The 26,870-nt window shown below is 37.4% G+C and overlaps 1 protein-coding gene across 3 annotated transcripts in view; it reads right to left on the reverse strand.

Moving 5' to 3' along the window:
* The window catches only part of CTNND2 (catenin delta 2), a 930,783-nt gene that overhangs the window by 573,731 nt on the left and 330,182 nt on the right, over window positions 1–26,870 (reverse strand). For all 3 annotated transcript variants that reach the window (XM_036848145.1, XM_036848147.1, XM_036848146.1), the window contains exon 3: window positions 22,367–22,479. In XM_036848145.1, coding sequence (XP_036704040.1) covers window positions 22,367–22,479 — 113 coding nt within the window. The remainder of the gene's footprint in view (window positions 1–22,366; window positions 22,480–26,870) is intronic.

A 26,870-nucleotide genomic window follows, 5' to 3' on the forward strand; every position in this document is an offset into this window, starting at 1 on the left:
CTGTTTTGTAAATAAGTTCATTTGTATTTTTTTTTTTTTTAGATTCTACATATAAGTGATATCATATGATATTTGTCTTTCTCTATCTGACTTACTTCACTTAGTATGGTCATCTCTAGGTCCATCCATGTCAGTGCAAATGGCATTATTTCATTCATTTTTTATGGCTGAGGAATATTCCATTGTGTATATCTACCACATCGACAGATGAATGGCAACATGCATTTAAAATAAGTCTCAGGCTCCTTGTCTGAAAATGGGAGTGATGCCTCCCTCTTTAGTAGGTTGTTAGCTGTTTGTGGTCTAAATATTCTAAGAAACACATAAGCTATCTTTCCCTCAAAGACTTTTCTGACAAACCATTCTCCCTGCTCTCACTTTGGTTCTTAAACACTTAAAAAGTAAAGATGACTACATCTACTTCTTATGGTACATTAATCTGCACTAATTTAATATAGAAAAGGAATTCTAATAAAACAATTTCACTTTCTCAATCTACTCAACTATACTGCCTTGTCAAAGAAACAGCCTGCTATGGGATAAAACGGGCTTCAAAATACCTCAACTAACATACAACAACACTCTCTTATGTGTGTGTGTGTTAGGATTATGGTGTATTTTCTTCTCAAATTTGTTTGTTTCCTATGCATAATTTTTCCCCATAGGTAGTATCATGCTGAGTGTGAAATTTCTTACTCTGCTTTCATTACTCTCCATTATAACATGAGCATTTTTTACAAGTGTAATCTTGTAAGAGGCAGCTTCTTCCGTTGTTTATTCCTTGAGTATTTATAGATTGAAGGGAAACAAAAAGCATTACTGCATCTGTAATCTCACAGAATATTATCCAAAAAAATATGGTATTTCCATGCTTGACACATCTCAGAAAAAATGGAATTGGTGGAATATGAAAACTGTGCAGTGTGAAAATTACACAATTAGTAAAATATATGAAAGGGTTGACCTACAAAGATCGTTTTCTCCTGGCGTTACAAGAATGAACTCTGGACCTTCATTACTGGGCTTAAATCCCAGATACGCCAGTTACTGCTTAGGTGACTTAGAAAAGTATCTTGAATTCTATGACCTTCCATTACCCCATCCATAAAACAGGGCTAAGCCAAGAACCTCCCTCATGGGCTTGTTGTAAGAATTAAATGCAATTCTATATGCAAAGTGCTCACAAGAGCCCTTGATTCATAGTAAGTACTCAATAAATATAGTGCTAATTACATCAAAACGCATTTAATAGGTGACAGCAGTGATTCCCAAAGTATGGTCCTCAGACCTGCAGTACCATCATCACCTGGGAATTCAGAATTACAAACTCATGGGCCTGATCCAAGACCAACTGAATCAGAAAAGAGGGGGACAGCAATTAGTCTTTTAATAAGCCTCCTGGTCATTCCAATGCACTCTTAAGTTTGCAAACCACTGGGATAAAGGCAGAATATACCATTGACCCTTTTTATAGATATGAATTCCCAATGGTTTTCCAGTTTTCTTTTATGGATTAATTTGAGGTGGTGAGGGAACGGTTGGTTAACAGCTATAAAGCACTACCTAGAGTATAGCTGACCCAGGCATCTTTAACATTAATTAATGATCTCTGTGAATCTTAGGCATTCTGAGACAAAATTCATCCTCAGGTTAACAAACTAGATAACTAAAATATAATGTTAAAATTTTCCTTTCTCTTATAATATAATGCCACACAAAACTAAGAGCAAATATCAGTATTAAAAACTTTATTTTAATCAAAAAACATTATGGGATTGAATAGAACTTACACATAGCACTCATAGTTTTGAAAATCCATTCATTCTCAGATATTAAATGATTAATAAATGATAAGTCAATGCTTAATGATTCTTTTGAGTTGGGCATTAGTATCCTATAGAGAGAGTTAATAGTTACCTTAAAAATGCTATTTCCTTTTCATTCTATTTTGACATGGAAAAGAAAGACAATGACCAAATGATAAAGATAGTCGCCCTCAGGTTGGGGGAATGAGAACTTTTGTAGTGGGGATACAGGATGGTACTCTTCCCAAGAGCAAGAAGAAAGGTAGGATACATACTAAAAGCATAATTTTTAGTAAATAATATTATGAAAAGCATATCTTAACTTCCTACAGAAAAGTAAAGTAAAAGCAATCTGTTTAAATACATATTCATAAAAGTTTTATAAATATTTCTCCATTATATTCTCCTGGAAGATAATATTATAGAGTGTGGCATCACAAGTGCTACTTTTGAGCTCATTAATCACCCATTTAAGACTCTCTATACTCACCGACAGTATTGCTAGAATATCCTGAAGCCACTCCAGAGCCTATCTACCATATGTTGGATTCACCCTGAACTGAATTTGAAGAAACTCTTCCTGCATGAGCACCATTTTGGAACAGTTGATCCATGCTCATACTGGTTTATTCCAAATAGCAAAGTAGCAGTGTGTCCATAAACCAGTTCCTTCCCTGAGACTGGAAGACTGACCATAGCCTCGAATTACACCATAGTTACATAAACTCAGTTTCCAATTGTAATGGAATAGTTTAGAAGTCAGGCTTTTCATCTAACAGAAGCATGGGGGAAAGGAAGAAAACTGCACGCTCTTTGCAGGACACCCAGCAAAGCATACACATCTGTGCTGATTGTGTAATAATTTTCTGTCACTAAGCAATGCTCATTCAAAGGAAGCCCAGCTATAACTCAAACTCATTTCAACTTTTATCGACGTAATACTTTGCTCATTTAGCCAATGCCCACTATCTTTAATAGTATTCTTAGCCTATCAAAGAATGCTGCATAAATAGGGCAAAGAGATTTATTACAATAATTTTTTTCCTGATCTTAATTTCCAAGATTAATTGCTGCCATTAATGCTGCTGCTTCTGCTATTTTCATAACACTGTCTGGATGCTAGGAAATCCAGTATCTTGGCAGTTGATCAACTTTATATATTCTATCGTTACTCAATGGCATTCTACTTGAGATATCGATGCTTAATGAAGGGAAATGTAAGTTATCTATTTCTTGGTGTCTTGTTAGTTATTTTTTGTGAAGAGCTCTTTCCTAATCAGACTGGCTGGGAACACTTAGGCCCATGCATTCTGTTTTGTAGAGCTCTCCAACAAGTCACAGGATGTTATTTTTAATGACAAAGTTCTCATAAACAATTCTCAATAGTTTTCCAGTACGCTAGTAAGATTTTTCACCTGGCTGTCTATGATAAGATTTAAATGGAATCAACAAAAACTGTAAGTATTTCTTATAAAAATGATGTGTAGCATGTACATTCAATTTTTTAAAAATCCCTAAGTTGTTGTTATTAAAGTTAATTAAAATTGTTGCTTATAACATTAATTGTTGCTTCCTCAATGCGTAAGATATACTTCAAGTCAGTTCAGCTTACAAGTGTGCAGTGCTCTTTGATGTCCGACGTTCAGACTTTGGGGGCAGTCCAAGGTGGAGATGTCAAGGTCACTGCTCTCCAGGTGCGCCCCATGGCAGATGTGAGACGCAGGATTCGTCAAACATTGCGTGCGTGTGAAGACGGTTCTTTGACTTGGAAGTTGCTCTAGTTCACTACAGAGTGCACCCACACTTGAGTTCTTACTCCTTCCGGGGGGCTGGTGCTCTGGGAAAGAGCTCACCCATCTCTGAGGCCCAGGACCCAGCCAAGGGTTTACCTTATTGGTTCAGTTCTGTTCAGTCTTGAGAGCTCTCAGCCCTAATGAAGGAAGCATTGACTCCAACTCTCTTCTGATCACTTATTTTAACTTGTCAATTACAAGGGGCTCAGTGACTTCTGAGTCACTCTGTACTGTTGCTGTTTGGGGGACCATCAGTACAGGTCTGTGGTCTAGATGAGCAAGTCATTCAAGTGCAAGAATCTCCTGGATATAACACTGATGTAATCAGCAAGCCATGGATGACGTCAATGGCCAGTGGAGGTCTCAGCCTTCTCCAGCTGATGCTATCCGGTCGGCATCCACAGGGACTCTCATGGCCCTGTCACTTGTTAGTCTCTCTACCGGGATCACACTCTCTCAGAAGCTGAACCATATGAAATTACTATGGCTGTGGGTCAAGGGGCTGGATATTAGCAATCTCATAAGTTTGACCAAACATTTCTACAAACTGACAGCCCCCTATATAACACAGCTCCAGTTTCAAATGAGCTGTGTTCGAAGTCTCTTGTCTTGCTGCTCACTTCAGCTTCAGAGGAAACCCAAAAGAATAGTCTTAAATCTTGGAATCAGTAAATACTCGTAATCAATAATGAATTGGGTCAAGTTCTAACCCCTCACCCATATCATGCTGCAGAATCCTACTGTTTGGTGAATAGCACCTTCTTTTGAGGGAAAGGTAAATTGATGGGTAATTGTAAAATAATGACTCCACTTATCCATTATCTGAAATGTTCTCTTAACGTTCTAGATTGTTCTGCTCGTTCTCTGAGTAAACTCTCAAAATGAGAATGCTGAGTATTAATGGCTACTGCTGCCAACATAAGTTGGGGATGTATAGCAGCCAGTAATGCAAAACATGTTATTTCTATCCATAACAGCTTTCATTTACATTGGATTTTACCATTTAAAAATGCTTTTGCTATGTAATCTTATTTAAATAATGGAAAGGTGATGAAATGACTATGTATTTACAAATAAACTTAAGGCCTATAATCCAGTCAAGTTATTAGAATCACACTTTTGAAAGAAATGGCAATTTCTCAATAAACTTACAAAAACGGTGGCTTCCATTTTCACCCTTCACTCTTTGTGTGTGGATCAAAACCCATGCCTCTTCTGGAAAATGACAAAGCCTTAATAACGCATCACCCTACCTCCGATTTATGTGTGTCCTGCAAAACCCACAGCAATGGGAAATAGAGGCGAAACATTTGGGGTGGGGTACAGTCTGTCCCTGCCCTTTATTTCTGAATTCTAGTTTTCTCATTTATTGACACTGGATTTTCACACCAAAATCTCAGAATGGGCAAGATACGTAATAGTCTGGCATCTGTAGAACTCGGATAAACACGTGTATACCTCATCTAACTGCACTCTGGGGTTACAAACAGGTATCTCAAGTAAGTGAAACCCTCTTTTGCCTATGAGGCTGCTCAGTCATCTGCAGTCAAATCACTGAATTCTTTTCGGGTCTAACTTTGAAAACTATTCAGGGACAGCCAAAACAGGCAGGGTCCTCCTATCATTTTCTATGTAGATTAAGTCTTCGAATATTCCAGGCTCATAATAATGCTTCTTTACATAGAAATATAGTAGGGACTGATCAGAAAGGTAATGAGGTATGCTCTCCACTCAAAGTAAGTGTACTCCACATATAGAAGCATTCTGTGATGTAAGGAAGATGGGGTTTAGGGCAGAAGATACTTCTTTTAACCGAATACTTACAAATAAAAACAGCCCTATTATTACTTGTAAAATTCATGTTTGCAACTAAATAGTTTGGAGATTTACTGTTGTCCTGCTTTGCTTTGTTTTATTTTGTTGTGTTTTACTCATTCATTCATTGATAAAAAGTTGGATGATGTCGACAACTTCTGTTTAAAGCCACAAGTATGTACGGAAGCAATTAAAACAAGTATGCTATGTATCCTTTATCAGCTCAATCTAAACACAGAGGAGAATCACAGGCATTACAAGATAGAAAAGTCATATATATACACTACCATGTATAAAATAGATAGCTAATGAAAACCTACTGTATAGCACAGGGAACTCTACTCAATGCTCTGTGGTGACCTAAATGGGAAGGAAATTGAAAAGAGAGTGGATATATGTATATGTATGACTGATTCACTTTGCTGTACAGCAAGAAACTAACATAAATTGGAAAGCAACTGTACTCCAATAAAAATTAATTTAAAAAAATAGAAAAGTCATTACTCAATTGAGTTTAATGCCATGTTTATACTACTTGTGATGCTCTCTCCAAATTCAGGCAAATAATTTAGTTTAAAGTGCTTTTAAGTCACAAGGGCCTTCTCATACTTGGCAGAAGAAATGACATATCTTCCTTGGAGGACCACCTTTAAACTCAGACCTCATATAATGCCCACACATAAGCTCCTAGGAACATGAACCTGCAATCAGAAATCTCAAACAGAAGAATGAGTAAGTCCCTATGAGCCAGATTAATTAGAAGCAATAAGCAGAAGAATAAAATCCACAAAGATTGAAGACAGTGGAATTATCAGATTCAGAATATGAAAAAAAAACATACTTAATATGATTAAAGATATAAAGGGAATTTTGAAATTGAAACTTAAAAGAGCGCATTCAATATGTCAAAGCAAATATGAATGAGAATAAATTGAACTTAGAGAAATGAAAAACATAATTTAAAGTAGCATATTAGAAATAGCTTAATAGAACTCTCATATGCCACTCATAGGATTGGAGATGGTACAGCTGCTTTGGGAAACAGTTTGGCATTCTCCTGAAAAGTTAAACATGCACCTGCCATATGACCCAGCCATTCTGCATGTAGATATTTACCTGAATGAAAAGGAAGTATATGTCATACAAAGACTTGTGTAAAAGACTTGTTCATAGCAGCTTCATCTGTAAATAGCAAAAACTATCAACAACCCAAATGTCCATCAACAGGCGAATGAACACATAAATTGTGCTACATTCATACAATGGAATACTACTCAGCACCAAAAATGAATGAGCTATTGATATCAGTAACAATTAAAATTTAATAATTCTTTATGATAAAACACTTGGCAAATTAGGAATTAAAAGGAAAGATAACTAGATAAAATGAGTCTATTTTTTTAAAAACTGTATGGCATAGCATGACCAAGCAATTCTACTTGTAGCTATACACCCAAGAGAAATGAAAACATTTGTGCACACAAAGCTATGTACATGAGTGTTCACAGCAGCCCAATCATAATAGCCCAAAATTGGAAACAACCTAAATGTCCAACACTTGGTTAATGGATGAAGTGTGTTATGTCCATTCAATTGAACATTACTGGGAAATAAAAAAGAAATGACATATTGATACATGGCACAACATGGATGAACGTTGAAAACATTATGCTAGATAAAAGGGCCAATCCCCAAAGACCTCATATGGCATGATTCCATTTATATGAAATGTCTAGAAAAGGCAAATCTATAGGGCTGAGAAGGGTATGAGGCTTCTTTTTGGGGTGATAAAAATGTTCTAAAACTGTGGTAATGGCTGTAAAACCCTATAAATATACTAAAAACCATTAACTTTTACATTTTAATTGAATGGTATATGAATTATATATCAATAAAGTTGTTATTTAAAAACACCTGCAGCAATTCTTGTAATGATAAAGGAATTCCATTAAATAAAAGGTTGCCTAGCCTTGCCCACTTCTTACCAGTACAAAAAGAAAACAAAACGAAATGAGAGTTAAAAGATTTTAAAAGAAAACAGAATACAGTAATCTTCACAGGTTACTCATATAAAAACCCTGAAGGAATCTAAAAACTAATTACGGAAATACTTAAAGAGTTTTTAGCAAGTTTGCTTGGTATCAGATCAATACATAAAAATCAATTGCATTTCTATATAAAAAGAAGCTCTTAGCAGAGGCACCTTATAAAAAGGATAACATTTCCAAGAGCAATGAAAACTCGAAGGGGTCTAAGCATGAATGAGAAAAAGAATAGTGCTAAGTCTTTAAGAAGAAATGCATAAACTTCACTGAAAGACAGTAAACAAAATGGATTTACATCAGGTTCATGAGTAGGAAGACTTAAAATAATAAAGCTGTAACTTCCTCCAATATCCCAGAAGTAGACCACACATATGTGAAAATCTGACATATGATAGAGATGGCATTCTAAGCTCATGGAGCAAATGACAATCTACTCAACAGCAGGTATTGGGACAATCAGTTATTTACATGATAAAAAATAAATAAACTGAATCTCTACCTTTTCCAGCCCTCCCCCTCCAAAAAAACAAACGAACAAACAAAAAAAAAAACCAAGAAATCAATTACAAGTGAATTAAAGACTTTAATATAAGAAGCTATAGGGAGTTCCCTGGTGGCCTAGTGGCTAGGATTCTGGGCTTTCACTACTGTGGCCCAGGTTCAATGCCTGGTCAGGGAACTGAGATCCCACAAGCTGCGTGGCAGAGCCAAAAAAAGAAAAAAAAAAAAGGTACAATTCTACAACTATTAAAAGAAAACTTAGGAAACTGTTTTAATGTTGTTTTAGTAGATACGATTTCTTAAGCAAGATTCCAAAAAGCATGAATCCTAAAGAAAACAGACTGATCAATCTAACAAAACTAAAATAAGCCCTTCTGTTCATCAGAGGACACCATAAGAAGGTGAAAAAGCTCAAACTGGAAGAACATGGTGGTAAACACATTAAACTAACAGAAAATGAGTGTCCAAATGCAGTGAGAATTAAAATAACTAAGAAAAAGGAAAACCAGTAACGGAAAAATGTGTAAAAGACATCAATAGGCATTTAATACAAAAATAAACACAAATCTCTAATAAATATGTAAAAAGTCCTGTTAGTGCAGAAGGTAGGGAGATGCCAATTTCAAAGCCACCAGATTCGCAACAAAACGGCCAACAAAACTTGGAAAATAGCAAGTTTTGCTGAGTATATGGAGCAATGGATTAGTCATCTCTGATGGGACCATAAATTTGTACAGTTACTTCTGAAAGCTCTTGGACTTTATATAGGAAGCTGAAGACATTCAAATCCTGCAAGGCTGCCAGGGCTGCTCTGTGCGTGCCCAAGAGAAACACATGCACACCTACACTAGGAGTCCCACACAACCATGTCCCAAGCCATATGTTTCCAAAAAGCAAACCCTGCAAACTCTGCAAATGTTCTTCTCAGGAGAAAGGATAAATGCTTTTTGGCATAGTCAGATGCTGAACTAGGAGGCATCAGTGAAAAAAAAAAAAAATTCATGAACTACAAGCGCCCATATCGACATGAATAAATCTGCAAAAGAGACGGTTGAGTGAAAAAAAAGCAAGTTGCAAAGAATATGTAACATAATTATGTAAGATTCAAAAACAGGCCAACCAAATAATATTTTGCATATCTGGATGTCTGCATGTGGGAAAATACAAAGAAATCCAAGGGAATGAATAAACATGAAAATTCAGTTTACTGTTTATCTCTAAGACGGTGAGGTAGGCAATTAAAGAAAGGCAGAAAAGCATCTCGAACAACCATTGGTCAAATTCTATTTCCTCAGTATAGCTGTGGCATTTTTGAAAACATCCATGTAAACATACCACATATTTTCCATTGTATATATCATATATTTCATTATACTATATATCCCACTATCTCAAAATATAAGATTTTCTGAGAATCATTTGTATAGCATAATCTCAAAAAATTCACTTCATAACTAAAGCCTTATGAATCAATGATAACATTTAAAAAATAAGCTATCAGTACATTTTAATAGGATACTTTTATTTGGAAGTACCTTATTTTATCACTGTATTCAATTAGCATCTCAGAGTTTTATTTGGTTTTGCGCTTTTCTGACTTAACATGAAAGAATTCTCCCTGGGAATAATGATGCCAGTGAAATCTTCCATGAAAAATGATGAATTCAATCCCCTGGCAGAAACACTGCTGATTCCTTTATAACTTATTTCCTAAAATTCCCTTATTTTGAAGTTTTTAATATTTCTCTAAAAACTTTCAAATATCCTATGGAGCTTTATTTCTTCATTAGTTTATTATTCCTTTGTTCTGACTCTAGGAGTTGCATAGGAAACTTAAGTTCTGATGAATTTTCTCCCTCTGGAATGCTAGTTCATTAGCCAAATATAAGAAGTGCTTGAAATGGCCAGGTTCAAGCTTAAAATAAATCTCTGTACCTGCACCCCAAAGGGCAGCTTAAATAGAATCGAGCTGACTTAATTCTGTCTCCTGAGTTTCACTCTTGCATTTGCTGCGTTATCTTCATATTAAGTGGTTGATCACACACACGAAGGTTAGCTTGATAGACATCTTGCTATAGACACTAGGACAGCAGAGAAAGATCTTGCTATTATCCTAAATAACATCCCTAAGGCAGCATGAAGACTAAGTTACTTGAGGGCAGGCAACGTGCTTTTCTCATCCAGAGCTGTACTCCCAGTGTCTATTACATTGTGTGACACACAGTAGGGCCATAACTGATGTGTGTTTAACGAAGCCATGAATGAGTGGATGAATGAGATCTTGCACTCCTTCCTGTCCTAACAGAGGACTCCACAAACCCACGTTCTTATAGACTTGTCCTTGTTTCGCTGGCCCTAGCAACCCACTCACATGGCCGAGGGCAACACTTCTCTGATTTGGGAACTAGACAGGCAGACCTCAGCTTTTCGACACAAGTCCCAGACGGATGCTATTAGCTTCCACAGTCCCTCAAAGACCCCAAAAGGCTTTAAAACAGTGCTAACAATTCCAGTGTTTCAGTAACATTGAGGAATTTCTCTATTCCCACCTTCATCTCTTTGGTAAAATTATTTTCTAGTACCAGGTTACAAAGGCATTAAATGAGCTTATTAATAACAGTAGGACACAGACACTCAAAATTACAGTGACTTGAGCAACTGTCCACCTGAGGCAAGTGCAATTTTTATGGTTATGAGACCATATCAAACAGTGTGATGTTTCAGTACATCGTGGCTATATGATCACATACATACTACTCACACATTAATTCAAGAGTATCACCATACTGTGGTGTCCCTAGCAGAAAATGGTGACAGTCAGAATACTCTGTCTTCAGTTAATTTGATATCATCATAATCATCCATTAAATAAAACAAAAAGAAGGAAAGGTATGAGCAAATAACAGTGCTCTATGAAGATGAGGGCATTTCCTATCTACTTGTGCACGTGACAAGTGAGTCATAATTATAATATTTATAAAAATTAATTAATTCATTAAGAAGAGGACCAGCCCACATATATCAAATATTTTCTCAGTGACAAACACTATTTTATTTATTTTAAACACTTTTCCACATTTGATCCTTATAACCAACATCTCAGATAAGTACTATTCGCCCCAATTTACAGGCAGATAAATTGAGTTTCTAGAGGACTGGTATATTTCCCAATGTCACACACTTAGCAATAGGCAGAGCTGAGATTCAAATCCAAAACTTACCGGTTCCAAACTGCATTGTCTTAAACACCACCCGGACCACCTCCTAAACATTAGAGCTTCAGTATTTCCTGGGCATTTATGATACGACAGGCAATCCAAGAATCCCGAAAGACAGAATGAACTCTTTACATTAAATGAGGATTGTCAAAATGACAGCGAGTCTCAACAGGTGGAGACCATCATCTACACATCAGAAAGAGAAGGTTAATTGCTAGATTTGGGGTAAAGCTGGCAGTCAATTCCTTGGACAGATCTTTTCAATAAAATCTTGCTGAGAGTTACATTCTCAAATAAGTGTGTAAGACGAAGCAACAATTTGTGACAAGTTTTAAACTTCCTCAGCTCTTGAGGTACTAAACAAACAGATGTTTCTGAAGACTGGGGCTTATGAATACCACTTTACTGTCAACAAATTAGGCAACATCTTTGCTGCCTGCTGCTAACGCAGCAATCTCTTAAATTTAAAATTCTATGATAGCTTCTCCTGGATAAAAGGGAATTAGCATACATTCACATACCATGAAATAAAAAAATCAAAGGTTCCTTGTTGAAAATAGGCAACGGTTGCGTTGGAGCTAAGCTCACAGTGTTGGCTTAGCCTACCCAAATGTTTAAGTTTAAAAAAAAAAAAAAATAGTAATTTTGCAATCCTGCTCTGTCTCCTTTGACACAAGTGAGTTTCCAGACCCTCCCAACTCTAACTCTGAAACCACTGTCAAGCGCTCATGACCTTGGTTTCAGTTTTATGACCCATCTCCTGGACACAGGCTAGCATCTTATGTGGCCGTCACCAGCCTCCACGGGCTTCAATCCATTCTCCACGCAGCTGGCAGAACCAATGCTTCCTTCCAGAATATCACTTCCTTGGGGAGAACTGTCTTCCACGTTCTATCGCCCACTCAACAAAACCCAAAGTCTCTAGCCTGACTGCTCACCAAATGGTCCCGTCTGTCTGCACCCTTAATCAACACCACTCCACCTATGGGCTCGCTATACCAACCACACTGATTCCTACCCACCCTTGTCTTTCTGACTTTGTACTTTCTTTCTGAGCAATGCCTTTATCCCAGTTCTTTCCCTGCCAATGTTTCACATCTTTGACACACAAATATCCCTCTGTGAAACCATCACTGGCACGGCCTCCTGTTCTCTTCATGGCACCAACATGTTCTAGCATGTTCTGCCTGCTTATGTGCCTCTCTCTGTATTTCACAGTAACCCCCTGGAGACCAGGAGCTTCATCACATTCACCTTTGAAGCCCAAGGAGTGCCTGCTAACATGTTGGGTCCATACAGTCCTTCACAAGCATCTTTTTTTAAATAAATAGAACCAGCGATTACTTCTTAAAAGTCCTGGTCCACGTGATCTCTCAGTGTGAAAAGCTCTCTTCCAGCTCCCTGTCTTTACCCCAGTTTTTAGCCAATGTAGAAAACACCTAGACTATCTGAAGCAGTTTACAATATACTTACAAACTTCTTTTAGACTGTGTTTTCCCAAATATAAAGTCCATGCCATAACCCAACTGGAGATGTTCCCATATTGAAAAAACTCCCCACATAAACAAGTAGACATCTATCTGCCTTCCTCTGAAGCACCAAATCTATTTGGTAACATCTTGCCATCCTCATGACTGAATTACTTGGATCTATTATTCAAGTCCAAGAAAAGTCCCCATGTTAAAATATTCAGACGTGACTTACTGCGTATCGTGAAAGGTTTGAATGAGATGAAGGGCACAGTGACACATCTGCAACAGACTTAGGTGCTCAATGTTTCCTATTTTACAGGTGAGGAAACAGAGGTCCAGAAAACCCAAATGACTTGTCCCAAGTCACAGCTTGAGTGTTTCGGTGCCAAGACCATGATCTTCCTGCTATGCCCCTACTGCCTTTTCATCTTAATAATCTGAACATACAGGGTTCATGGTGTTCATCATCCAGTCTTGACAACTGAAGTTCTTTCTTCTTAAGTGGATCAAATATTCACTGTTTTTTTGTCAGCTGAAATATCACTGGTTTCCAGTCCTCTGACATGAGCATAACAGACAAATGTAAATTTAAGTAAACTTGGTAAAAGCTTTTGGACCTTCGGCATCTGAGCAAAGGCAGAATGGACCTGAAGGACACACAAATGCCTTCATCAACAGGCCCTTCTACTTCTCAACACACTTATACATTTATACAACCAGGAAACTAATGAGCACGCATCTTTTGGTCAACGTATTCATCTCTTGCTGTTCCCTGTTTGAAACACATCTATTCAGAGAGTCACTGGCTTTTATATCTTAATTTACTATTTCCTGCCATACATATGTTATCCTTGCATTATTGTTCTTCTTTTGATAATGACACACTATCAAAAGTCCCATCTCCAGCTCTAGCAGTGGGTCCAGAGACACATTAAGTTGCCCCATGTGAAAGGGAATCTGATTTGGCTTTCTTCCATTTCACTGTGTCAATTTCCATGTGGTTCTCTAGTCTATATTATGAAAGAGACAAAAGTGGTGCTATCCTGATAGATCGTTTTAGCTCCTAGTGAGAGGAACTATTTTATAATTTTTTGCAGAAAAATTAAGGAGACGTCAATGAAAAACTTATCTGTATCAGGAACAAAAAACATATATGATTCACTAGTAACAGCATGCAAGATGCTGTGTGAGATGCTTTACTTACATTTCTCATTTAATCTTTACAAAATTACTGAAAAGCATTATCCTCATTTGTGTAGATGAGAAAAGTAAAATTCAGAGAAAATAGGAAAGCTAGGCAATACCATAAAAACACAATGATGAAATTTAGGTCCAATTTATGGAGCCACAAACTTCACCTTTCAGATCTATGAGTCTGAAAAAAAAATGCTGTAAGGATGAAAGAAAACATGAAGCATCTTCTAGACTAACTATATTTATAAAGATTTTCAGTTTTCTACCAATTGGAATATTAAATTTCAAAATATATTAGAGTTAGTTTTCCTCAAAAATCTGTTTTACAATGTAAAACCTCTAAATAAAATTTGGTATATTAATTATTTTTAGATGTAAAACTAATACTAGTTTGTGGATATGTCACTTTGGAAAGAGGACAGGCTTCAAATTTGATGCAAAAGTGTTAAGATACAATAATTGCCCTAAGACATATATCAGATAATTATAACTATTAAATATTTTTAGGACCTACATAAAATTCTCAGGACAGTTGACTATTTCTTATCCCACAGAAATCTAGAACAATGTGTTTAATTGTGCTATAGAATGAATGTTTGTGTCCCTCCAAAATTTACGTTTTATGGTGAAACCTAATCCCTAGTGTGATGGTATCTGGAGGTGAGGCCTCTGGGAGGTGAGGTCACGAGGATGGAGCCTTCATGAATGGGATTAGTGCCCTTATACAGAAGGCCCTGGAGAGCTCCCGTGTCCCTTTCACTATGTGATAACACAGCATAAAGACTATGACCCAGGAAGCAGCTTCTCACCAAACAGTGAATTTGTCTGTGCTTTGATCTTGCACTTCCCAGCCTCCAGAAATGTGAGGAATACATTTATGTTGTTTGTAAGCCACCCAATGTATAGCATTCATTTACAGCAGCCTGAACAAACTAAGACAATGTGATAACTAGTATTTTATAGACTTAGTGTAATTTGTCCACTGGCAATTTGCAGAGAATACTGAACAGTTACTTTGGATGCACTTAAAAGCAATGATAATGTATACTATTGACACTCTTTAAAGTCATTTGTATGAGAATAAAATCAGAAACATATTCAGATGAAGAACTTCGAAACTGCTATAATCATTGGAGGCGGGGGGAGGAGAGGGAAGAAGAAGAAAATCAGTTGGAAACCGTTTTACCTCTAGGGTGAAAATGGACTGGAGACATTTAGATGGCTATTTACAACATAATTCAAGACACCATTTAAGACACAATCATAACAGCATTTCAGCGAGGCATTTTATTTTATTTTATTTTTTTTTTCAGCGAGGCATTTTAAATGTGTACTTGGGGAGTAAAGATACCTGGGTTCAAAAATCATGGGTTCAAAAACCAATGTCTGGTCACTAGCTGCTGGATATTGGGAAAGCAATTTCTCACTCAGAATCTCAGTTTTCTCATCTACAAAATGAAATACAAGTAACACTTATTAACTCATAGGGTTAACTAGGAGTAAATGCATGACCTATATAAACCAGTTAATATTGTGCCCAGCCTATGGAAATTGCTCCAAAAATACTACCATTATTATTGTTAAAATTATCACTATTATCATCACCTTCTTAAGATGAGAGTGAAAATATGAGAATAGGTCAACCACAGTTCCACACCACAGAGCACATCAAACCAACAGGCCTTGGATTCCAGAGAACTATTTTGGAATCTGGCAAGGTCAGAATAATATACAATATTTTATATGTAATGTATAGAGATGGAAATATGTATAGATAGTAAGACTGGTGATTTTTGCCAAAAAAAAAATTGCAATGAGAATAAGAACAGTAATGAAAGTACTGTGTACTCATTCATATTTTATTCATTCAGCATTGATTGAACTGTTATGTGCTGGCCACTGTTTTGCCAGACTCTGAGGCTTTGTCCTTGGGGAATTACTTAGAGATGAGGTGAAGAAACAAGAGGCCCAGAACCTACTTCTAGTGGCTGAGGAGGCTCACAAAGTCTCAGTGCAGGGGAGGAAGAGGCAGCAGTTTTTGTCCAGGTTTTTTAAATAAAAACTTCATTTAATGAAAAAAAAATTCTTAAAAACTAAAAGCTATTCAAAAGCTCTTTTTTTTTTTTTTAATGGCAAAAGTATTCACTGGTGGTAAGAATCTAGAATCTTATGGCTTTGAGTGATTTTTTGCCTTTGGCTACATGACTGTTTAGGAATGTGTGTATGTGTAGAAATATCTACATAATTTAAAAAAACTTTATTTGAAAAATTTTAAGTAATTATTTAATATGTCTGGTTTCCAAAATGAAGTATTTTGGCAAATTTCTTCCTTCTTTATTTAAAAAGAATAAATGGAAATATCTACTTGTTTCAATATCATATCCTGCAGGATAATGAAGAAATGCACAATATGCCTTACTTTGGAAAACAATTACATTCATATATGATTTCTTAAGAAAATGTAGAAATTATGCTTTTAAATAAATACATTTCATTCTGACAAAAGTTTGTGACTACTTGACATATTTCTTCACTGCTAATTTAACCAGATCAGTATTTTCTCTAAAAGAAGCCTGACTTCTTTGTAGGCCTGGAAAAGATTTTTAGACTCTATTTATAAAACTGTTGGCCCACGCACTGCGATGAAGAGTGGTCCCCACTTGCCGCAACTAGAGAAAGCCCTCGCACAGAAACGAAGACCTAACACAGCCATAAATAAAAATAAAATAAATAAATAAATAAATAATTTTTAAAAAAAACTGTTGGCATACTCACAGAAGCTAGTTAATAAAGAGAATGACCTTTGATAACATTTACAACATTAATTCCTTTTGTATCCCAATCTCCAAAATATGGCAGACTTTTGAAGAAACTGGTTTGTGAGAAATTCAATAATTCATCTGCTGGAAAGAAAGAGCATCTTCTTATGTGGAGCAAGCATTTTTTTTTAAAAATTATTTATTTATTTATTTATTTTATTTATGGCTGTGTTAGGTCTTCGTTTCTGTGCGAGGGCTTTCTCTAGTTGCGGCAAGTGGGGACCACTCTTCATCGCGGTGCGGGGGCCTTTCACTGTCGCGGCCTCTCTTGTTGGGGAGCACAGGCTCCAGACGTGCAGGCTCAGTAATTGTGGCTCACGGGCCTAGTTGCTCCGCGGCATGTGGAATCTTCCCAGACCAGGGCTCGAACCCGTGTCCCCTGCATTGGCAGGCAGATTCTCAACCACTGCGCCACCAGGGAAGCCCGAGCAAGCATTTTATACACATATATTACATTTTGTAACTTTTGGCTGCGCCCCTCTGGTATGTGGGATCTTAGTTCCCCGATTAGGGATCAAACCCCTGTCTCCTGCATTGGAAGGCAGAGTCTTAACCACTGGACTGCCGGGGAAGTCCCTACATTTTGTCTTTTTAAACATATATTACTCCAATTGGAGTCTTGGGTATCTATATTATAAAAATGGCAAGGCTAAAGATGATTGCTTTATTAGTTTTCCTTATTCTACAGTAAATAATGACTCCACTCTACATTCAAATACCTCTACTTCTTAGAATCAAAGCTATAGATTATTTCAATATGTGAATCCAAATGCATGTGTATATGCATGAAAAATAAAATTGGCTACAGACATTAAACTTTTGAATGGAATACAGATGCTCACAGAATAAAATTTATTTTCTCTAAAAAACTTTCATAATTCAGCTTGTTGCAATATATAATACCACCAATAGAAAAGCACTGTATTCATTTTCTATTACTGCATAACCAATTACCACAAACTGAGCAGCTTAGAAAACATAATTTTTTTAGCTAACAGTTTTTTAAGTTTTGTAAATTTTGTAAGTTTCCTAAGTTTTTCAGGCGTGGCATGGCTGGATTCTCTGTTCAGGGTCTTACAAGGTTCTCATCAGAGTTTCTGCTGGGCTACTTTCCTTTCTGAAGGTTCTGGAGAATAACTTGCTTCCAAGTTCATTCAGGCTATGAGCGGAATTCAATTCCCTTTGGTCCTAAGACTGAGGTCCCCTGCTCCTTGCCGGCTGTCAGTCGGGCACCACCCTCAGGATCTAGAAGCCACATGTGTTGCTGGCCACATCTTTAGCTCCATCTTTAAAGCCAGCAAAGGAGAATTTATCATGTGTCAAATCTCTCTAGCTTTGAATTTTTTGACATTGTCTTTGAGCTCCAGACCGACTATTGTCAAAATCGTCGTCACCATTATCATCATCACCAGTCTTCCAAGCGTCAGGTCTCCTTTAGGAAGAGTTCATAAGATAGGTCCAACTATTATTTGAATTCAATTTCTCCCCCATTATGTTCCTGCTGCCCATGGGAATCAAGGGATATGAGTAGGCATCTAGTCTGGTATCCTTAAATTTTCAGCAGCACTTGAGAAAATCCCCAGTGTCCTTTGACTGAACGTTAAAACATTCTGTGGCAAGGATCTTCTAGAAGGGTCAATAGAGTCCCAGACTCCAAACTTTGTTAAGTTCTAACTTAAATAACTCCCAAGGAAGGGACATCTGGCCCCAATTTGAACAGATCAAGAAGACATTCAGAAGAACGTGAGCCCTGAGCTGGGTAACTGGATCCATAGGAAGAGGTGACCTGGCAAAAGAAGCAGGATATTCTAGATGGAAGGCATCACATGCCTATAACCATGTGAGGTGGGAAAGAGTGGTGTATTTATGAAATTGCAGAAGCGGGAACAGGTCCCTCACAGACATGGTTCTGATGTATGTGTTTACGTAGATCAATTTCACACCACATGGAGGATGGATTTGGGCAGAATGCAGGCAAAGGGATGAGTTAGAATGCTGTTCCAGGGGTCTATAGAGAGTATGACAAGGGCATGGGTACAGGCAGGTCCTCTGGGGCTTGCAAGAGCAACACAGGGCCCCATCTAGAAGAGGACCAGGTGGCTCATAGGGCTGCCGGATCAAGACCTCCCTGACAGGTCTTAGCCTGAGGAATGGGTGAGAACCAAGTAGTTGCAACTGGCCAGAGGGTGGAAATGGGCTATTAGCAAGAAGGATTTGGTCATGACCCTAAATAAAGGGCCTCCTGTATATAAATAACATTCCTGATTCAGATCTGGATGGTTCTGGGGAATTAGGGAGAAGGTAGGGAACCAAACTCTCTTGTTGTAGGAGGGAGAAGGATCCAAGAGTTTGGAAAGGTTTGGCCTGAAACCAGTGAGGAAAGCCAAGAGAGGAAGGCGATAAGGGACATAGTGGAACTATAGCTACAGTAAGAAGCAACAATAATTCTATTCTAGAAGACTGATAACACTTCAACAACCACTAATTGATCTGATTTCTGGAAGCTATGATATGAATTTGCTTAGAAAAGTCTGAGAGAGTTTAAGAGATCACAGTGTTCTTATTTGCAGCTACTTGTACACTAGATATGAGGATGCAGAAGTTGTTTTGCTGCAACAATAGCTATCTCCAGATTCTCCCCTCTCCAAATTCTCGGCATTCTCATTTATGATTTGATTGACTATTACAAAGTTGGCTGTTATAAATGCATACTAACAATATCTTTTCATTAAGTTTAAATCGTCAGTGTAACTACCAGGAAAGGTCTTAGGAAACGGAGCAATTTCCTAACGCCAATACAGGCAGAGGAAAACCAAACTATATTTACCAGTCGTTTTTACCACTTATATAAAAATCTGAAAAATATTTGATTTTGTTTCATTTCCTCTAAGAAACCCTCTTACTCCTCCCTAGTGTCCCTAAGAAGAGGAAACAAATCTAAATCATCACAGACTTCTTTACCTGTTCTCCTTTTTCAAAAATTGTTTACATTCTATTTTGTTTATTTTTAAACATCCCCTTTGATGTGCTAACTAGGTTAGTCTATCACCCTTAATAAAGACTTGAATTTCCAAAGGTGCATTTCTGAAGCTGAGCAAACAACTAGGTTGTGACAAACAAACAAACAAATAAACAAAAAAACAGTGGAAGCTATGTATTGGATTTTCTCCAGTGAAATATCAGTAAATTTCTTGTATTATTCAAATGCAGATTCATACATTAGACATTTCCAAAATACAAAATAGTCAAGCTTGATGAGGACATATTATATAGCTATATGGCAAGGGGAAATAATTAGGCAGGGTCATCTGCACTGTTATTTAATATATATTTAATACAGAATTATTGATTATGTATCATGGGCTGTGAGCTGGGAATACAAGAGACAGTATAAATAATCACAAGTTGCCATGGGATAATTTTTCTGCCTACTTTGGCAGTTCACTGATGTGTTCTATTCATGAAACATTAGACCTAAGAAAAGATATCAACTCAATCAGATCAAATGAGGGAGGAGGAAAGTTTTTAAGAATTTAAAAGGTTACCTCATAGATGCAACATCTAAATGCAGCCAGTCCTAATGGGAACTAAACTGGTCTCTGACTTTCAGGAACCACAGAGTCTCTGTTGGACTACTCTATGTCACCACAGATTCTTCCGCCAGCACCCAATCCTCATGGCCACCATCTCCTAGCACAAACCATTAGATGTCACAGATTTGGGGTCACTTAGTTCACATTCTCAAGAGCACAAGACTAATTTCTTGCAGGCCAGTTACTGGATGAATCACCCTTGGGTCAGATATCCATTTCTGATCCAATGAGAAGTCGGGAATTGAGACACAGGATACAACATGGTCCCCCAGAACTGCTGCTACCAAGGGCTGGAGGGGGGTGAAACAAAATACAAGATGGAGAGTATGCAAAGTTATCACACAGAAAGACTAGGAATACAAATTGAAAAGGTAATCTGACCAATGGTGAAACAATGGGTTTCAAAGCAAATGATGTAGATGTCAACTCAACCAGTGTTTACGGACCTAAAAAAACCTGACAGACTTAGCTCCTCAGGCCATGTTCACCATTAAAAAAGAGCTCTTCAAATATGTACAACCACATGTACTAAATCAAATACACACTTATAAAGATTATTTTTCCCCATACTTTAGTCTCACTAACTTCAACCAGTCAACCTTCTGAAAACAATTTCAAGTGGACACAATTCACTTCTCCTTTTTCTTGCCCATCCTACTTTAGTTAATGTGGATGTTCAGACAAGCCTGTGATGAGTTTAAGAGACTACAATGTACCTATTTCTAGCTAGCATAGCCTAGGTACTTGGGTGCCCAAGCAGATGGGCTTTAACATACCGCAATTAAGGCTTTACTATTGAAAGTGATATTTCAAAGCAATTTAGTCTAACAAGAGGTGCAATGATTTCCATTTAAAGGTTATCACTGTTGGACAAAGCAAAGAACAATGTTAAAAGATTAATGGCAGGTAGCTCCAATAGGAAATATTCCAACTACAAATTAATCTTACAATGATAGAATATTTTAAGAGCAATGGATTCAAGCATGTTTTAGTTCTTCTGTGGCAGTAGTTGGTTAAGAGACCCTCAAACTCATGTTCCTGCCTCTTAGGCAGAGTGGCTATAGACGCCAAGACTAGGAATCCCTGCCCCATTTCCATCTATGAGAGGCCATGTGACTGGTTCTCACCAATGGACTGTCTTTGCAGTGATGCAGTTGACAATGCAATTGACCATGAGGCCGTAGTGGATGGCAGGGCTCTCAAGAGAGAAGCCGGGTCCTTAATTACTGCATGGAAGGGAAGCAGCCCCAGACCAGCATCCACCACCTCCATCTGTTGCATGAATAAGAAACAAACCGCTATTGCGTTAAGTCGCTAGAATGTTGGAGTTTATTTGCCATAGCAACTGTTGTTTCCTTAACGAAGATACCTCCCTAAAAATGTAGCATGTCAAAACCACAATACAGAACAAGATGACAGGAAAGTACGATGCATTTTTGAAAAATAAAGTCATCTTATGGAGCTTTATTTATGTTTCTTTCACACACACACTCACATGCTCACACACACACACTTCTACTTTTAAATATGAACATATGGTCCTTAGGCAGATAATTTATTTTGCGGTCAAGTGATTAAGTTTTGTTTTTAAATATTTCATAATCTCAAACCAACCCCTAATTGAATAAGCAATCCATTCTATCTATGGATTTGAATGCTTTCACACACAGGAATCGCATTGGTTGATGTTTGAGGAGCAATTTTACAATTTAGCATTGTATATTAGCGAATAATGCAAGTTACATCAAAACCTTCTCTCCTTCATTTCCAGAACCTGCAACTCTGGATCATTTAGAAAAAAGAACCAAGCTGAGAGACTGTGACATGGCATCTCCTCATTTCCAGTAAGCTGACTAAACGCAAAGCCTCCTTTTCGTGTAAAATGATGTGTAATTTGCATTCAGGGCCGGCGTTCATTTTGTGAAGAATTTCAAGTACAAATCAGATCGGACACCTTTTGAACATCTTAAATCGGGTCGGTTACAATTCCTTTCCAACATCTGACTGAATGTTCTAATTCCACTGCCAGGTTTGTAAGGAGAAGATAAACACCACAATTCCCTTTTACTGGCAACTCAAAGCCCAGCCCCGAGGAGCCGTGCACTCAGTACCTGACGCTGCTCATGCTGCCCGTCTCGGATCCAAGCTTGCATCGCTCCAGTTGGCTGGCGACGATCTGGCGTTCTGCCTCTAGCTCTCGGGTCAGCCTTTCAAACTGTAATTCCTGAAAGAAAACCATCAAAAAGATGAATGCTATCAGCTATACGGAAACTGGAAATCAGGCCAGAAAGACGGTACGGTCAAAGGGGAAATTAGGATTTCTCAAGACGTTAAATTTGAGAAGCACAGGTTGCTGATGTGGTCTCGAAGAAGGATGAGGATTTCAGACAGACTTGAATTCATATCACAGTCCTGGGACCCATCAGCCGCAGGGCCCTGAATAAGCTATACAGTCTTTCTAAGGATCAGTTTCATCATCTGTAAAATGGGTTTACAATACTTACTTCATTAGGTTGAGGTGAAGATTAAATGAGACACTGACCATGAAAAATAAGCCTGTGCTATGTGTGGCAAATGTTCAGTACCCAACAGATATTAATACTCCTGTAACCAAAAGTGAAACAATAAATAGACAATTTATTTTTTATATGATTTGGAGCATTGTGTTTAGTCCCTACTGGCCATCTAGGTGCTTCTATATACTAATTGCATCTTCATATTACTTACATATTGCAGATTGAAGAAAACAATGCTTTAAACCTACACTTTTCATTCTTTATATTCCAGCAGAACGACAAGGACACTGATTCTAATTACAAAGGTCTAATTACACGGCGAATTACAAAGTGAATAACCTTTGCGATATTTGATACATCACCTTAAAAAACAGCCAGCTGAACCAAGAATGTTTCTAAAAAACTGCCTGACACCCGCTGTTAAAAGATTAACTTTAATGAAAAATGATTCAGTCAGTACGGCAAGGATTTTAGCTGTTCCAGCTACAGGACTTTCATACCATATTGTAATCTTTATGTTTTATTTTTCCACACACTTAAGTTTTTAATAAACATAATTATAGTAAATTATGTATTTTAACTAAAAAATTCAGAAAAAGTTTTCATAATATCACAATTAACTTCTTTTAAAAAATAAATTATTTGCACAGTTGTGTTTTGGGGATGGGAAAACTTCTAAGAATGCTGAAAAATACTGAAAAAGAGGGTAGGGGTTAACTTGAGAGAACTAAAACACCCAGCATTACAGGGATTTGTCCTCCCAGAAAAGATGAGTTTATTTTATTTGCTACCCTGGGATGCTCTAGGGTGAGACCTATAAAAAGTAGGATCTGGTGTGTCCTCTACATATGTTAAAAATACCCTTGCTCTTTTCCACAAGAGCAGATTTTTTTGTTGTTGTTTTGTGTTTGGTTTTTTTGTTTTTGTTTTTGATTTTGGTTAGGTGATGGTTTCTTTTTTTTTTCTTTTTATTCTTTCAGTGCTTTACAATTTTCAAAAGTTTCACACATGATTTCATGTACTCCCATAATAACCCCCTTTTTTAAATCCCCTTTTAGGGGGAAGCCTTTTCCCTCTTCCCTCTCCCCACTGTTAACCACTAGTTTGTTCTCTATAAGAGCAGATTTTTTTTTATGTTGACATTATTTCAGGGATCTAAGTAAGAACACTTGAGAAGTGAGAGCTCAGCTTTTCCATTTATGGTGTTAAAACCAAGGAAGCATATTGTTGAAGCTCAAATGTTTCTTCTTATATATTTTGAAGGACAGCAAAGATGATTTGTAAGGAATGATACCAAGACCTCTCCTGGCTGCATTTTGTGTATCTAACCTCTCCTTCTTCTCCCTGCAAGTTCTACTGCTTTTGGGGGGCAGTTCCTTAAAAATATGCAAGTTCTAGAAGGTTTTCATTTCCAATCTTTATAAAACACAGGCATATCTCAGAGATACTGCACGTTAGGTTCCAGACCACCACAATAAAGTCATTACCACAAAGAAGCAAACTGCATGAATTTTTTTGGTTTTCTAGTGCATAATAGAAGTTACGTTTATACTATACTGTAGTTTACTAAGTGTGCAATAACATTATGTCTCAAAAACACATTCATACCTTGATTAAAAACACTGTATTGCTAAAAATGCTGACCATCATCTGTGCTTTCAGCGAGTCATAATCTTTTGGCAATAGTTAATATCAAAGATCACTGATCACAGGTCACCACAACAAATATAATAATAATGAAAAAGATTGAACTTGTGTGAGAATTACCAAAATATGACACAGAGACATGAAGCGAGCAAATGCTGTTGGAAAAAATGGCACTGATCAAATTGCTCAATGCAGGGTTGCCCCAAACCCTCAATTTGTAAAAAATGCAGTATCTGGGACTTCCCTGGTGGTGCAGTGGTGAAGAATCTGCCTGCCAATGCAGGGGACATGGGTTTGAGCCCTGGTCCGGGAAGATCCCACATGCCGCGGAACAACTAAGCCCGTCCGCCACAACTACTGAGCCTGTGCTCCAGAGCCCGTGAACCATAACTACTGAGCTTGCGTGCCACAACTGCTGAAGCCCACGTGCCTAGAGCCCGTGCTCCGCAACAAGAGAAGCCACTGAAGTGAGAAGCCTGCGCACCGCAACGAAGAGTAGCCCCCACTCGCCGCAACAAGAGAAAGCCCATGTGCAGCAACGAAGACCCAACGCAGCCAAAAAAAATTAATTAATTATTTTTTTAAAAATGCAATATCTGTGAAGTGCAATAAAATGAGGTATGTCTGTATATTTTATGTTAAATATGTCTGTATAACAGGAAACCAACTCATACCTTTGAACTGATAACACCTTAAAAACATTAACACAAAGATTATACAGAGCTCCTCATAGGTAAACAGAAATTCATTATTGGTATTATCTAAAGGACTTTAATTTGCTGCATGTTTGCATATGTTACAAGCAGTCCAATACGGCAAGAAAATCTGAGTCAGGATTTACAAACCTTTTTGGGCTTCTGCTAGGACAGACACTACCTTTGGATGTGCTTGCTGAAGGCTGTGGCCTCACTAAATGTTTTCTTCACATCAGTTTTATGGGAGGGGGGTGTGTTAGGAGACATTTCTTTCATGCAATCTGCCTTCCAAACCTATAGTCACAATACTCAGTGCTCTTCATCTGTGTACATCTATTTAATTCCATCTGGCATCATTTTCTTTCTGTCTGAAAGGCTTCTTTTAATATTTCTTGTAATGTGGCTCCTTCAGTGATGAATTCTTTCAGATTTATATGCCTAGTAAAGTTCTCATTTTTGAAAGACATTTTTGCTCCACTGTTCTCTCTTGCATTTACTGTTTCTAACGAAACAAAACTATGATATTCCTTGTCTTCATGTCTTTGAATATATTGTGTCTTTTTTCTCTGCCTCCATTTAAGATTTTCTCTTTATCATCAGTGCTGAACAACTTGATTTTAAAGTTCTCTGGGTGTAGTTTTCTTCAGGTTACTTATGCTTGGGGTTCATTGGGCTTCTTGGATCTGTGACTTTATAGTTTTCATCAAATCTGGAAATTTTTCAGCCATTAATTCTTCAAAAAAAATTTTTTCTTTCCCACTATCTTCTCTCCGTTGGTGACTACAATTAAGTGTACATTAGGCCACTTGGAATTGTCTCACAGGTCATGGATTCCTTTTTCCACTTTTAAAAGTCTTATTTTCTTCCGTTGTGTTTCATTTTGTTTAATTCCTACTGGTGTCTTCAAGTTAACCAGTCTTTTCTTCTGCAGTGTCTAATCTACCATCAGTTCCATGGAGTGTATTTTTAATCTCAAACACTGTTGAATCAAACATGTCTAGAAGTTTCACTTGGATCTTTTTTTTTAAATCTTCCATGTCTCTATTTAACTTTCTAAACATATGGAATATACATATTAAAAACTGTTTCACTGTCCTGATTTGCTAATTCTAGCATCTGCATCAGGTTCCCAGCTGGTTTCCCAGCTTGGCTGGAGGGTGTAAGCACATATTCTCGGTCCTGGTGTGAGCACCAGGTACTAGTTCCTCCCATCCTTTCAGGTAGTTCTTTCCCTGCCCCCTGGTGGTTTCCTTACATACATGTGCTGCTCAGTGCTCTGCTGAACAGTCCAAGGGAACCCTCTGCAGATCTCAAGGGTTCTCTTTCTGAGCAGCAATCACTTTTCTTCTATTTTGTCCTGCAAATTCCAGCCACCTTTACCTCTCTGGACCCTCAGTACTTTCTCCCCAACTCAGGGAGTCCTCTGGGCTCTGCCTGGGTCCCCCTTCCATTTCTCCACTGTTGTGGGGAAACTCTCTCAAGGCAGTAAGCTGGGGCAATTGTAGGGCTCACCTCATTTGCTTTGTGTATCTGAAGAATCTTTTTTTTCAGTTTTTTTTTTTTTAATTAAAGTATAGTTGATTTACAATGTTGTATTAGCTTCAGGTGTACAGCAAAGTGACTCAGTTATATATATATGTATATAATCTATATATATAACATATATATATATATAGGTTTTTGTAACATATGCACAATGCATTTTTTTAAATTAATTAATTAATTTATTTATTTTTGGCTGTGTTGGGTCTTCGTTT

This window comes from Balaenoptera musculus, chromosome 3, assembly GCF_009873245.2.
Source record: "Balaenoptera musculus isolate JJ_BM4_2016_0621 chromosome 3, mBalMus1.pri.v3, whole genome shotgun sequence".
Lineage (NCBI taxonomy): Eukaryota > Metazoa > Chordata > Mammalia > Artiodactyla > Balaenopteridae > Balaenoptera > Balaenoptera musculus.